The 13,805-nt window shown below is 44.1% G+C and overlaps 1 protein-coding gene across 1 annotated transcript; it reads left to right on the top strand.

Annotated features, from left to right (window-relative positions):
- Window positions 1-1,895: 1,895 nt before the first annotated feature.
- Window positions 1,896-9,494, top strand: LOC121581893 (zinc finger protein 131). The gene is made up of 9 exons (XM_041897287.2): window positions 1,896-2,000; window positions 2,881-3,019; window positions 3,266-3,367; window positions 3,557-3,701; window positions 5,476-5,605; window positions 5,762-5,956; window positions 6,148-6,523; window positions 7,351-7,481; window positions 7,570-9,494. Exons 2-9 carry the CDS (start codon window positions 2,896-2,898, stop codon window positions 8,068-8,070), a joined length of 1,704 nt encoding a protein of 567 aa, XP_041753221.1. The 5' UTR covers window positions 1,896-2,000; window positions 2,881-2,895; the 3' UTR covers window positions 8,071-9,494.
- Window positions 9,495-13,805: the final 4,311 nt, after the last annotated feature.

Below are 13,805 nucleotides of genomic sequence, written 5' to 3'. Positions count from 1 at the left end.
AGAACTGTTTGGCCTAATGACCATCGTTATGTTTGGAGGAAAAAGGGGGATGCTTGCAAGCCAAAGAACATCATCCCAACCGTGAAGCACGGGGGTGGCAGCATCATGCTGTGGGAGTGCTTTGCTGCAGGAGGGACTGGTGCACTTCACAAAATAGATGGCATCATGAGGAAGGAAAATTATGTGGATATATTGAAGCAACATCTCAAGACATAAGTCAGGAAGTTAAAGCTTGGTCGCAAATGGTTCTTCCAAATGGACAATGACCCCAAGCATACTTACAAAGTTGTGGCAAAATGGCTTAAGGACAACAAAGTCAAGGTATTGGAGTGGCCATCACAAAGCCCTGACCTCAATCCTATAGAAATTTTGTGGGCAGAACTGTAAAAGCGTGTGCGAGCAAGGAGGCCTACAAACCTGACTCCGTTACACCAGCTCTGTCAGGAGGAATGGGCCAAAATTCACCCAACTTATTGTGGGAAGCTTGTGGAAGGCTACCCGAAACGTTTGACCCAAGTTAAACAATTTAAAGGCAATGCTACCAAATACTAATTGAGTGTATGTAAACTTCTGACCCACTGGGAATGTGATGAAAGAAATAAAAGCTTAAATAAATCATTCTCTCTACTATTATTCTGACATTTCACATTCATAAAATAAAGTGGTGATCCTAACTGACCTAAGACAGGGAATTCTTACTCTGATTAAATGTCAGGAATTGTGAAAAACTGAGTTTAAATGTATTTGGCTAAGGTGTATGTAAACCTCCGACTTCAACTGTATATTTATGAGTGTGTGATATGGGGGTTGGTTGGCAAAACTTTTACAAACAATGGCAACACTGCCATGTTGCACTGAGCCTTATTGCTGTTGGAAAACCACATCAGGGTCTGACTTTGAGCTGTAGCAGATGCACCTCCCCCAACTTCACTCCTCGACTTTCGTCTGCAGTCGGTTGCTTCTGCCATCCACTCAAACGAGCCCATTATCTGTTAAGTCAGAGTTTTCCAAACTCGGTCCTGGGGCCCCCCTTGGGGTGCATGTTTTGGTTTTTGCCCTAGCACTACACAGCTGACTCAAATAACCAACTCATCATCAAGCTTTGATTATTTGAACCAGCTGTATAGTGCTAGGGCAAAAAACTAAACGTGCACCCAGGGGTTCGCCAGGACCGAGTTTGGGAAACCCTGTGTTAAGTGACAGGTTGGAAAAGAGAGGGATTTATGCCGTGTTCACATGCTAGCCGGAACTAGGAAACTCGAAAATGTCTGACTTGCTAGCTGGTTGAACGCAGCACTTGTATAACCAGTTAACAAGTCGAAAATGTCAGTTTCCTAGTTCTGGCATAACCAGGCCAGACAGAATGAAAAATATTATGCTTAGGTATTATGTCAGTGTTAATTAAGGCTGGTCCTCAGGTATTGGAAAATCTTTAATAATCCAATGTTTACAGAATGGATGAATATGTTGATTAAAACAACATATGAAATCATGTTAGCAAAGACTGGAGAAAATAATAGAGACAGACTCAAAAAAGATATGGGAAAGATTCTTGTTGTTCCTTAAAGGCACATAAAATAATATAATGGCCATGAAATAGCCTATCATCTATCAGAAGAAAAAACTAACTAAACAAAAAATACTCTCCATTTGTGTGTTTCTGTATAGTTTGGTGTACTGTATGGTTGTTTTGTGTTGAATATGAAGAATTAAATAAATTGTCTATACCAAAAAAAGGGGGAAGGAGCTGACACCGAAATGGAACTGGACCCGAGAACCGAACCGAGGTGCCAGGGTTCCGGTGAACCGAACGAGAGACGTCCATTTGTTGCCCAGCAACGCTCCTCGGCGTCCTCTGGAGTTTGCAGTGACTGCTGGGACTCTGAGGCCCGACTGAGCGACCGCCCTTTTTAGACGAAGGAGAGAAGAGCAACGCTGCAAGAGTGGGGAGAGAGCTATACGCAAAAACAACTTAATAAAGCGGCAGAACCTAACTTGAGGTATGTTTTCTGATGTATGAGGTGAAATATTTCGGCCAAATGATGTCTAAATTAGGAAATGTGTCAGGAAAAAGTGTATTTTAATGCGCGATTTGATGACGTAATGGCGATGGTCAAACTCGAAATGGCGAGAGCCTTTACGGGCCTATTTGAAATTATTAGCTACTGTAACTTGTTGGCTAACGTTAACTGGATTATTTGCTGTTTCTTATAACCCATGATGTAGCGTTGGTATTATTAGGTACACATTGTGATTAAATATATATATATATATCGTTAAGTTTGATTTTACGTCCCTCAATTATAGCCAGAGGCCTTCTGCTGCAGCTAAGCTAGCTAGCTACCCGTTAGCATTGCCTGCTATTTTCAATTGGTCAACTTGATGCAAATCACACTGCTGTCAAACGCATGATTGGCTGAATTGGACGTCTTTCTCTTTGCATCGGTAATATTCTATTGGATAATACATGAGGTTGACGCGATTTTCCCGCCTCGAACGTCATCATATTTCATGATGAAAAATCAGAAATACTCAAATACCATTTTGTACATACCACAAACATAGCATTAGTTCCCTCAAATAATGCCCACATTGGCAGATGAAGATGAAAAAAAATATATATATATAAATATAAATATATATATATATATATATATATATATATATATTCATAAAAGCTACAGAATGCCCAATGATAACATTTTATTTCAATCAAAATGTTAAACTTACATTACTGTCTGTCGATCAATAGGCTGTGACATGTTGTTCATATTTTACTTGTTTGCCCAAATGTAATTGTGCACTCAGACCACATAGTCTGTCATTACTGGTGATGTGAAGAGTGTGCCATCTCTGCATGGATTTCTTCGTTGTGCCCAGGTGAGGGGCTGAGCCATGGCAGATGAGGGTGAGGAGGAGTGTGGTAATGAGTTCCCAGCTCATTATAAAGTAATGCTGGACAAACTGAATGAACAGAGACAGCTGGACCAGTTCACAGACATCACTCTCATAGTGGACGGTAAGCTCATCCCCAGTGATGTTTGTTGTATTGCAGAAAGTGAAGGTGCATCTTTAGCTTGTCGACTGAAAGTTAGTTATATATTTTGTTCATACAAAAACAGCCTTGTTTCAGCCATGTAGGTTAATAGTAAAACAAACAAAACGTTTTTTAATGTCATTGTGTTAAGGAAAAATGTCCACATTGTATGAAGGATTCTGTTATGTGCTGTACCATTAATGTGTTCATCTTACCTCTGATCTTTAGGGCACCAGTTCAGGGCTCATAAGGCAGTGTTGGCAGCGTGCAGTCAGTTCTTCCACAAGTTCTTCCAGGACTTCACACAGGAGCCACTAGTGGAGATTGAAGGTATGTACTGCTGAACCACTGACGCATCCACTGACGTCTGTCTGTCATCAATCAATCAAGAAAATATACGATAGCAGAAAGCGTTATAGCCCCTGAGAAACAAAACAAAGGCCTACATCCACTTCTCATAATAACTATAGACTATCACGCGATAACCCAATGTACCCATCAATCCCCTGTGTTGTGCAGGAGTGAGTAACTCAGCTTTCCACCAGCTGATGGAGTTTACGTACACGGCTACGCTGGCTGTCAGTGGGCCAGAGGAGGTCAACGACGTGTGGAAGGCAGCAGAGTACCTCCAGATGCAGGAGGCCATCAAGGCCCTCAACAACAGGTTGGACTGCCATTATAACATCTTACAGTGCCTTCAGAAAGTATTCATACCCATTCACTTATTCCACATTTTGTTGCGTTAGAGCCTGAATTCAAAATAGATTAAATTGTTTTTTTTCTCTCACCCATCCACACACAATACCCCATAATGACAAAGTGAAAACATGTTCATAAAAATGTCAGCAAACTTATTGTAAATGAAATGCAGAAAATATTCTACCCCACCCCCCCCCCAAAAAAGTGTGTATATATATATATATATATAGATAGATATAGATAGATATTGTAAAGTGGTTGTCCCACTGGCTATCATAAGGTGAATGCACCAATTTGTAAGTCGCTCTGGATAAGAGTGTCTGCTAAATGACGAAAATTTAAATATTAGAAACACCTTTGGCAGTGATTACATTGTGAGTCTTTCTGGGTACGTCTCTAAGCGCTTTGCACACCTGGATTGTCCAATATTTGCACATTATTCTTTTTTAAATTCTTCAAGGTCTGTCAAGTTGGTTGTTGATCATTGCTAGACAGCCATTTTCACGTCTTGCCATAGACTTTCAAGCTGATTTAAGTCAAAACTGTAACTAGGCCACTCACTTGGTAAGCAACTCCAGTGTATATTTGGCCTTGTGTTTTAGGTTGTCGTCCAACTGAAAGGTGAATTAGTCTCCCAGTGTCTGTTGGAAAGCAGAATGAACCAGGTTTTCCTCCAGGATTTTGCCTGTGCTTAGCTCTATTCCGTTTATTTTTATCCTAAACTCCCTAGTCCTTGCCGATGACAAGCATACCCATATCATGATGCAGCCACCACCATGCTTGAAAATATGAAGTGGTACTCAGTGTTGTGTTGGATTTGCCCCAAACATAACGCTTTGTATTCAGGGAAAAAGTAAATTTCTTTGCCACATTTTTTGCAGTTTTACTTGAGTGCGTTATCGCAAATAGGATGCATGTTTTGGAATATTTTTTATATATATTCCTTATTTTCACTCTGTCATGTAGGTTAGTATTGTAGAGTAACTACAATGTTGTTGATCCATCCTCAGTTTTCGCCTGTCACGGCCATTCAACTCTGTAACTGTTTTAAAGTCACCATTGGCCTCATCGTGAAATCCCTGAGCGGTTTAGGAAGGATGCCTGTATCTTTGTAGTGACGGTGTATTGATACACCATCCAAAGTGTAATTAATAACTTCACCATGCTCAAATGGATATTCAATGTTTGCTTCTTTTTTTAACCAATCTGCCAATAGGTGCCCTTCTTTGAGAGGCATTGGAAAACCTCCCTGGTCTTTGTGGTTGAATCTGTGTTTGAAATTCACTGCTTGACTGAGGGACCTTACAGATAATTGTGTGGGGCACAGAAATGAGGTAGTCCATGCAATTTATTAAGTGACTTGTTAAGCACATTTTTTACTCCTGAACTTGTTTAGGCTTGCCATAACAAAGGGGTTGAATACTTATTGACCCAAGACATTTCAGCTTTTCATTTTTGGATAATTTGTCAACATTTCTCAAAACATAATTCCACTTTGACATTATAGGGTATTGTGTGTAGGCTAGTGACGCAATCTCAATTTTAATAAATTGTAAATTCAGGCTCTAACACAACAAAATGTGGAAAAAGCCAATAAGTGTGAATACTTTCTGAAGGCTAGCCCCCTTTTGGTGTGGTCTTATGTTGGGTTCTATTCTTGTTTTAATGGTATTTTATCCCTGTCTGTTGGAACGTAAAGCACTTTGAATGAATAGAACCCTCTCTCTCTTTCTTCATAGGATGGGTGATGGCACCCTCTTCCAGCTCTCCCAGGCTCTGGCAGCGGGGAATAGCAAGGCCAAGAAGAGGAAGATATCTGAGACATTTAACATGATCGCTGAGACTCTTCCGTCAGTGGAGGGGGAGCAGGTTAGAGATCTACAATTGGACATTATGTTTATAGTTGTTATGACATAGAATTATGATGTGCATAAAGTGCTAAAAAGTGTCCCAAATTATCCTCTTCGTCATCCATCCTTTCCTCCTGATACGTATTGCTGTGCTGACCCCAGTCTGTCCTTGCAGGTGGAGATTGAGGTGGAGATCGGGGAGGGTACCATCGAGGTGGAGGAGACGGGGCTGGAGGAAGTGGTGGACGCTGCTCGGAACGCCCAGGCAGTCTCGGACGACTCGGCCCTGGCTCTGCTTGCTGACATCACCAGCAAGTACCAGCAGGGGGGGCTAACGCTGCACGTCCTGAAGAAGGAAGGACTGGACGAGGTAAACAAAGCACTCTGTTTGTCTAATGCACATGTAAAAACAACACACTTGGAAGGACCGTGACCAACCTTGATTCAATTTTTTTGTTTTGTTGAGGTTTACAATCTGTCTCAAAACAAATCATCCTTTCATCTCAATGCATCCATACATAATGAAAAATAAACTATGGTATTGGTGTGTGGTTGATCCAGGAGGTGGTGTATCAGGAGGAGACAGTGACAGCTCCCAAGACTCTCGAGAGTCTGGAGGTGGTCGAGGTCCAGATCTCTCAGCTGGACAACATGTTCCGCTGCAACAAATGTGATCGCAGCTTCCGCCTCTACTACCACCTCAAACAGCACATGCGCGCTCACATGGCCGCACTGGACAAACCCCATGCGTGTTGCCACTGTGGGAAGGCGTACACGCGGGAGGGGGCGCTTAAACAGCACCTGAACACATTACATTACGAGGCGGAGGAGCTGTCGCGCAGCCAGTGCCAGAAGAAGAAGACTCACGTGTGTGAGTACTGTGACAAGCAGTTTGACCACTTTGGACACTTCAAGGAGCACCTACGAAAGCACACTGGTAAGAGTTATCATACCAAGAGGGATTCATTCAGGGGTTCAAGTTCATATTTGTAGAAGTGCCAGAGTTAACTACACACTGAGTGTACAAAACATTAGGAACAGATGCTCTTTCCATGACAGACTGACCAGGTGAATCCAGGTGAAAGCTATGATCCCTTATTGATGTCACTTGTTAAATCCACTTCAAGCAGTGTAGATTAAGGGGAGGAGACGGGTTAAAGAAGGATTTTTAAGCCTTGAGATAATTGAGACATGGATTGTGTATGTGTGCCATTCAGAGGGTGAATGGGCAAGACAAAATATTTAAGTGCCTTTGAACGAGATATGGTAGGCGCACCGGTTTGAGTGTGTCAAGAACTGCAACACTGCCTGTTTTTTCACACTCAGCAGTTCCCCGGGTGTATCAAGAATGAACCACCCAAAGGATATCCAGCCAACTTGACACAACTATGGGAAACATTGGAGTCAACATGGGCCAGCATCCCTGTGGAACGCTTTTGACACCTTGTAGAGCCATGCATGCCCTGACGAATTGAGGCTGTTCTGTTCAAGGTGTTCCTAATGTTTTGTGCACTCGATCGGTGTATGCAGATGTGCATTTGTAGTTCCTAGGCAGACTAAAACATAGCATCAACAGCACTTCATTGCACTTATCAACAGCACTTTACTTCAACAACACCTTTCTTCTCTCTCTGAGTAGGATCTCTTTGATTGTGCATTAATGAGTGAGTGACCTGTTCTTGTGAATGTGAATCCGACCACCTCAATAGGATCTCCTGATTTATGCAGTGGATGTAATAAGTTGTTTATCCCCTGTGTGTGTAGGTGAGAAACCGTTTGCGTGTCCAGACTGCCATGAGCGCTTTGCCAGGAACAGCACATTGAAATGTCACATGGCTGCCTGTCAGAACGGCGCCGGGGCCAAGAAGGGACGCAAGAAACTCTATGAATGTCAGGTGCAGAGAACACTCTTGGCTTTTCCTGATTTACATCCCTGAGTAGTGTATTTGCTGGGTTGTTAAATTACCTCTCCCCCCTCCCCAGGTGTGCAGCAGTGTGTTCAACAGCTGGGAGCTGTTTAAAGACCACCTGACGACCCACACAGGAGAAAAGCCTAACCACTGCACCATGTGTGACCTCTGGTTCACCCAGCCCGACGACCTCCGCCAACATCTCCGCGTCCTGCACGGCATCACAGACGACAAGCTGATAACCCAGGAACTGGTCATCGCCACCATGGCAACGCAAGAGGAAGTGGCCGGGGAGGAGGAGGAGGGAGGCGGGAGAGAGACCCTTCTACTGGAGGACGGGATGAGCGTGGAGCATGTTACCGTGGAGCCTGTAGATGTGGTAGCATTGGAGGAAACGGCCATGTTGGTTGATGGAGAGGTGACAGAGATGTGTGAGGAGGACATAGAGAGACTGAAGGAAGCGGGGGTGGAGATCCGGGTGGTGCAGGTGTCAGCGGAGGGACAGGTGAACTCTGAGATCCAGGTGGAAGGGAGCGAGGTGGAGGAGGAGTCGCAACAGGCTGTTGCTGTATGAAGCAGGAGCGGGGCGCCATCTCAAATCATACCCTATTCCCCAAATATACACTACCTTGGCTCTGGCTAGAAGTAGTGCATTGTATGGGGAATAGGGTTTTATTTGAGATGTGCCTGCTGATTTTTGTCAAACTGGAAAAGCTCCCCCTTACCCCCCCCTCACCCTATGGATAATAGGGTAACGTACAGAGACAAGGATTGGAAGGTACTCATATTTCTAGATGGTATTTATTTAGAGCCTGATGTCATGGCTCTGTCTTCCTCTGTCTTTGTCTGTGGCAGAGATGGACCCGCTGAATGCCTTCACAATGAACCCGTTCAAGGTTTCGTTTCGATCTCTTTTTTTTGCTTTCTTTCGTTTTTTACGTTTTAGGATGTACATTTGAGATGATCAATATTAATTTGCTAAGACAATATGCCATCCATAAAGATCCCTTCTCATTTCTATGGTGTCACCAGCAGACACCAGTTATTGATTGGTATGCACCGTCTGTCATACGGCTGATAGTCCTCACTGATGATGCCAGACGTTTCCCAGTTTGAACCCATCTGAAGCACAGATCTGTTTGTGGAAAAATAATTCTGAGCTTGACTAAAGAAAGAGCATGTTTGTAATGGTGTCCTGCCCCTAACTGGTAAAAAGAGCTTTATTTTCTTAATATTTTAATCAGTTTGTATAGCAGGAGAATGGCTGTTAGCGTGTGTACGTTTGTTTCCCCCCCGCCCCCCATTTCCCTGCTTGACTTCCTGTCTACCTCTTCCTACTTCCTGTTCTGACTGCAGCCCACAAGACACTGGGTTTTATGTATGATACTGTTACAACATGATGCTCCTCAGAAACAGAAGTGAGAAAGTATTAAGTGAACATGTTTTGTTTGTTTTTTATTTGACTAATGTTCATAATTGCATTGTTTTATTTGTACAGAGCAATAAAGAAGTGATGTAATCAATAAACGTGTCCACACCAGCATTTCTTACAATGCTTTCAAATGTGCCTGACTGAGAAGTGGAAGGACTGAAGATGAGATGTTTAGCTTACTAGACATGAAGAATGAACCCCCCAAAAATGTATGCATGCTTGTAAATATAAATGTGGCTTATGTAAACCACAGTGGTTCTGTCTGTTGTTGTTTACTGCGTGTCTCTCTGTCGCTCTTCTTCTTTCCACCACAGCAGAAGGACCTGGAGAGGGCAGCATACAGACGGTTTCATATCAACAGCGGTGACGATGGTGTCCCGAACACTTTGTCCTCCTCAAGGAAACCGCTTACCATAACCTTTGGGTATCCTGCCAGAGCCTGGTCAAATAGGGTCAAGGACGTGTGAACAGGGAATTTGGACTATGATCTTTCAAATGGTCATCCTCAGAACTTTATGACACAGCATCACTTGGGCCGCATCACTGGCTTCCACATCATTGGCTGTTGGCATCATCCTCTGACTAACCGGTACATGGCCCCGTCCATCGTCCCTGAGGATTGGAAGGTACTCATCGTACAGTTTTTTTCCCTCATCAATCTACACACAATACCCCATAATGACAAAGCAAAAACTGGTTTTGAGAACATTTTGCCAATTTATAAAAACATAAAAAACTGAAATATCACATTTACATACGTTTTCAGACCCTTTACTCAGTACTTTGTTGAAGCACCTTTGACAGTGATTACAGCCTTGAGTCTTCTTGGGTATGACGCTATAAGCTTGGCACACCTGTATTTGGGGAGTTTATTCAATTTTTCTCTGCAGATCCTCTCAAGCTCTGTCAGGTTGGATGGGGAGAGTCACTGCACAGCTATTTTCAGGTCTCTTCAGAGATGTTCGATCAGGTTCAAGTCCGGGCTCCGGCTGGGCCACTCACGGACATTCAGAGACTTGTCCTGAAGCCACTCCTGCGTTGTCTTGGCTGTTTGCTTAGGGTTGTCCTGTTGGAAGGTGAACATTCGCCCCAGTCTGAGGTCCTGAGCACTCTGGAGCAGGTTTTCATCAAGGATCTCTCTGCTCCGTTAATCTTTCCCTCGATCCTGACTAGTCTCCCAGTCCCTGCTGCTGAAAAATATCCCCACAGCATGATGCTGCCACCACCATGCTTCACCGTAGGGATGGAACCAGGTTTCCTCCAGACGTGACCCTTGCCATTCAGGCCAAAGAGTTCAATCTTGGTTTCATCAGAACAGAGAATCTTCTTTCTCATGGTCTGAGAGTCCTTTAGGTGCCTTTTGGCAAACTCCAAGTGGGCTGTCATGTGCCTTTTACTGATGAGTGGCTTCCATCTGGCCACTCTACCATAAAGGCCTGATTGGTGGAGTGCTGCAGAGATGGTTGTCCTTCTGGAAGGTTCTCCCATCTCCACAGAGGAACTCTGGAGCTCTGTCAGAGTGACAGTCGGGTTCTTGGTCACCTCCCTGATCACGGCCCTTCTCCCCCAATTGCTCAGTTTGGCCGGGCATCCAGCTCTAGGAAGAGTCTTGGTGGTTCCAAACTTCTTCCATTTAAGAATGATGGAGGCCACTGTGTTTTTGGGGACTTGCAATGCTGCAGGAATTGTTTGGTACCCTTCCCCAGATCTGTGCCTCGACACAATCCTGTCTCGGAGCTCTATGGACAATTCCTTCGACCTCATGGCTTGGTTTTTGCTCTGACATGCACTGTCAACTGTGGGACCTTATATAGACAGTGTGTGCCTTTCCAAATCATGTCCAATCAATTGAATTTACCACAGGTGGACTCCAATCAAGTTGTAGAAACATCTCAAGGATGATCAATGGAACAGGATGCACCTGAGCTCAATTTCAAGTCTCATAGCAAAGGGTCTCAATACTTATGTACATTTCTAAAAACCTGTTTTCGCTTTGTCATTATGGGGTATTGTGTGTAGATTGATGAGGAAAAACATTAATTTAATCCATTTTTTAATAAGGCTGTAACGTAACAAAATGTGGAAAAAGTCGAGGGGTCTGAAAACGTTCCGAATGCACTGTATATCACTCATTGGCCTATCCCTCTGTGCTGGCACAGATGTACTATTCACAAGGATCCTCTCAGAATCCCTCACCTTTGACCCATCCTCCTCTACTTTCTTCACTGCCTCAGCATTCTGCACTACGCTGTTTTTTTACCCCCTTTTTCTCCCCAATTTTGTGATATCCAATTGCGAAATTATCTAGATATCCAATTATCTAGAGCACGATGAGCCAAGTAAAGCCCCCCCTGGCCAAACCCTCCCCTAACCCGGACGACGCTGGGCCAACTGTGCGCCGCCCTATGGGACTCCCTGTCACGGCCGGTTGTGACACAGCCTGGGATCGAACCCCAGGCTGTAGTGACGCCGCAACACCGCGATGGAGTGCCTTAGACTGCTGCACCGCTCAGGAGGCCTTACCTTCTGCACTACTCTGACTCTAGCCACCTCAACCTGCCTCTCTCGCACCGGACACTTCCGATCCCCAGCAACATAGGCACCCCTACAGTTGACACACACAAATGTATCCACGAAACTACATCTTCCCACATCTTGAAATCTCCCTCCCACACACTGCTGCGACATGACCATAAACGTTGCACCTGAAACAGCGCAGTGGGTTCGCCACAAAAGCTTGAACAGGATAACTGTTATATCCTAACATGACCTTGTCTTGTAAAGACTCTGACTCAAAACTCAAAAGGACTGACAGTGACTCCTCTGTTTCACCACGTTCACTATTGGGTCTGCGTCACACCATACAACGGGCGTCACAAACACCAGGAATCTTCATCTTCAATTGCTCCACCTCCACACTTAACGCTACCCCAGAAATCACTCCTTTCAATGGTGCCCTGTTCCTAAGAGCAAAGCAAGAACCAGATATTGACCCAAGTTGTGTGACATGGAGCGCCCAATCCCTCTGATGAGAAGAAAAACAAACAAATATCACTACAAGTCCACTACAGGTTACCGTCACTGATTCAACTGCACCCAACTCCTTTTCCACCTACTCTGAAACCACTAATGTATCCGCCAAAAAGGCAAGAACGCACTTTCTCCTAAAATGTCACTCCTACTGGACCAGATTCTTCTTTATCATTTCCATCGATGCCGTGTTCGGGCTCCGAGCTCTTCACCACACCTTCCACCTCATTTAACTCACCCTCATTCACTTCCATTTCACCTCCAGAACTCGGTCTGGCGCACGGCTCAATTTGTTTGCACTTGGCACCAATCTTCTTCGACACCCCATCTACACTTTTATCGCCATCTTCCTCAAATTAAAATCCAACCTCTGCTTTCCTCATTCTCTTCAACCTCTTCTTCCTCTTTTCCCCCCTCCATTCCTCCTCAGAAATCCACCTTTCCGTGTCCCTGTCCCGATATTCCTCTACGCCCAACTTTGCTTGCGGCCCGGGGGCATTCCGGCGTAACTCCATCTCAAAACAATCCCCCCAGGCTGTCGGTCTCCTTCTTCTTCTTTAGTGGGGTTTATCGGCGGTTGGCATCTAACTTTATGGTGCATTACCGCCACCTACTGTACTGGAGTGTGGGCCAGAGACAGGGAGTAACTAAATCCTACCTGCCAGCCCCGTTGCTCTTAAAAAGATAACAAAATATTTGAGACTATATCTAATGACGTTCTACTCAATATACTCTTTAAACTAATTTCCTGTATCCCCTTCTCCCTCATACTAGATCTCATCCTGTCTCTTTCCCTCTGATACTGCCCCCACTGTAGCAATACATGCTCCACAGTCTCTGTTTCCTGACAATAATCACACTTTCCTGTTGGATGCTTTCCTATCACATTTAATTTATTTATTTATTTTTATTTAACCTTTATTTAACCAGGTAAGCCAGTTGGGAACAAGTTCTCATTTACAACTGCGACCTGGCCAAGATAAAGCAAAGCAGTGCAATAAAAACAACAACACAGAGTTACATATGGGGTAAAAAAAATACATAAAGTCAAAAAAATACAACCGAAAATATATATACAGTGTGTGCAAATGTAGCAAGTTATGGAGGTAAGGCAGGTAATGTCTTATTCAACTGGCTGTGTCCCACCCTTAATCTTGTAAAAATAGCCTCCTCTCTTCTGTCCCTTCCTGCCGTCCTCCCCTCCCCGACTTTCCTCTGTACTTGAAATAAATGACTTCCCTTATTATCTCTATTCCACTGCTCCTGCCATCTCTGCACCATCACTGTATATATCAGTCTTTTTGCCTCTGCCTTGCTCATTGAACCTTCAACATCAACATCCCCACTACTAAGTGCTTGTTTAGCCAGTTCATCTACTGCCTCGTTCCCCTCCACCCCCACATGGGCTGGGACCCACGTAAATCTTAGTAGTATACCCATCTGTTTAATCCTGCCATGGGTTTGTAGCACCTCATAAAGCAGGTATTTTCTGCTACGTGAGCTAAAGGACTGGAGACTCATTAACACTGCACATGAATCAGAGCAAATAACTACTCTGTCTTGTTTGACTTCCTCCACCCACTGCAAGGCCAACAGTATGGCCATCAGCTCCGCCATATATACAGCCAGATGATCTGTAATACGTTTCCTGACCCCACATTCCTGCACTACAAATGCTGACCCAGTACGTCCTGTCCTTGGATCTTTTGAACCATCTGTGTAAATGGCCACAAAATCCTGATACACAGTATCCAGACGTCTCTTAAACAAATCAGATGGATCAACACCCTCCCTATCTTTCTGTAGTCTCTCCAACACTTCTAGATCAACTACTGGAGGCGGGAGTA

This window comes from Coregonus clupeaformis, unplaced genomic scaffold, assembly GCF_020615455.1.
Source record: "Coregonus clupeaformis isolate EN_2021a unplaced genomic scaffold, ASM2061545v1 scaf0020, whole genome shotgun sequence".
Lineage (NCBI taxonomy): Eukaryota > Metazoa > Chordata > Actinopteri > Salmoniformes > Salmonidae > Coregonus > Coregonus clupeaformis.
The sequence above is the reverse complement of the archived record's forward strand: the minus strand, read 5'-3'. Positions and strand labels throughout refer to the sequence as shown.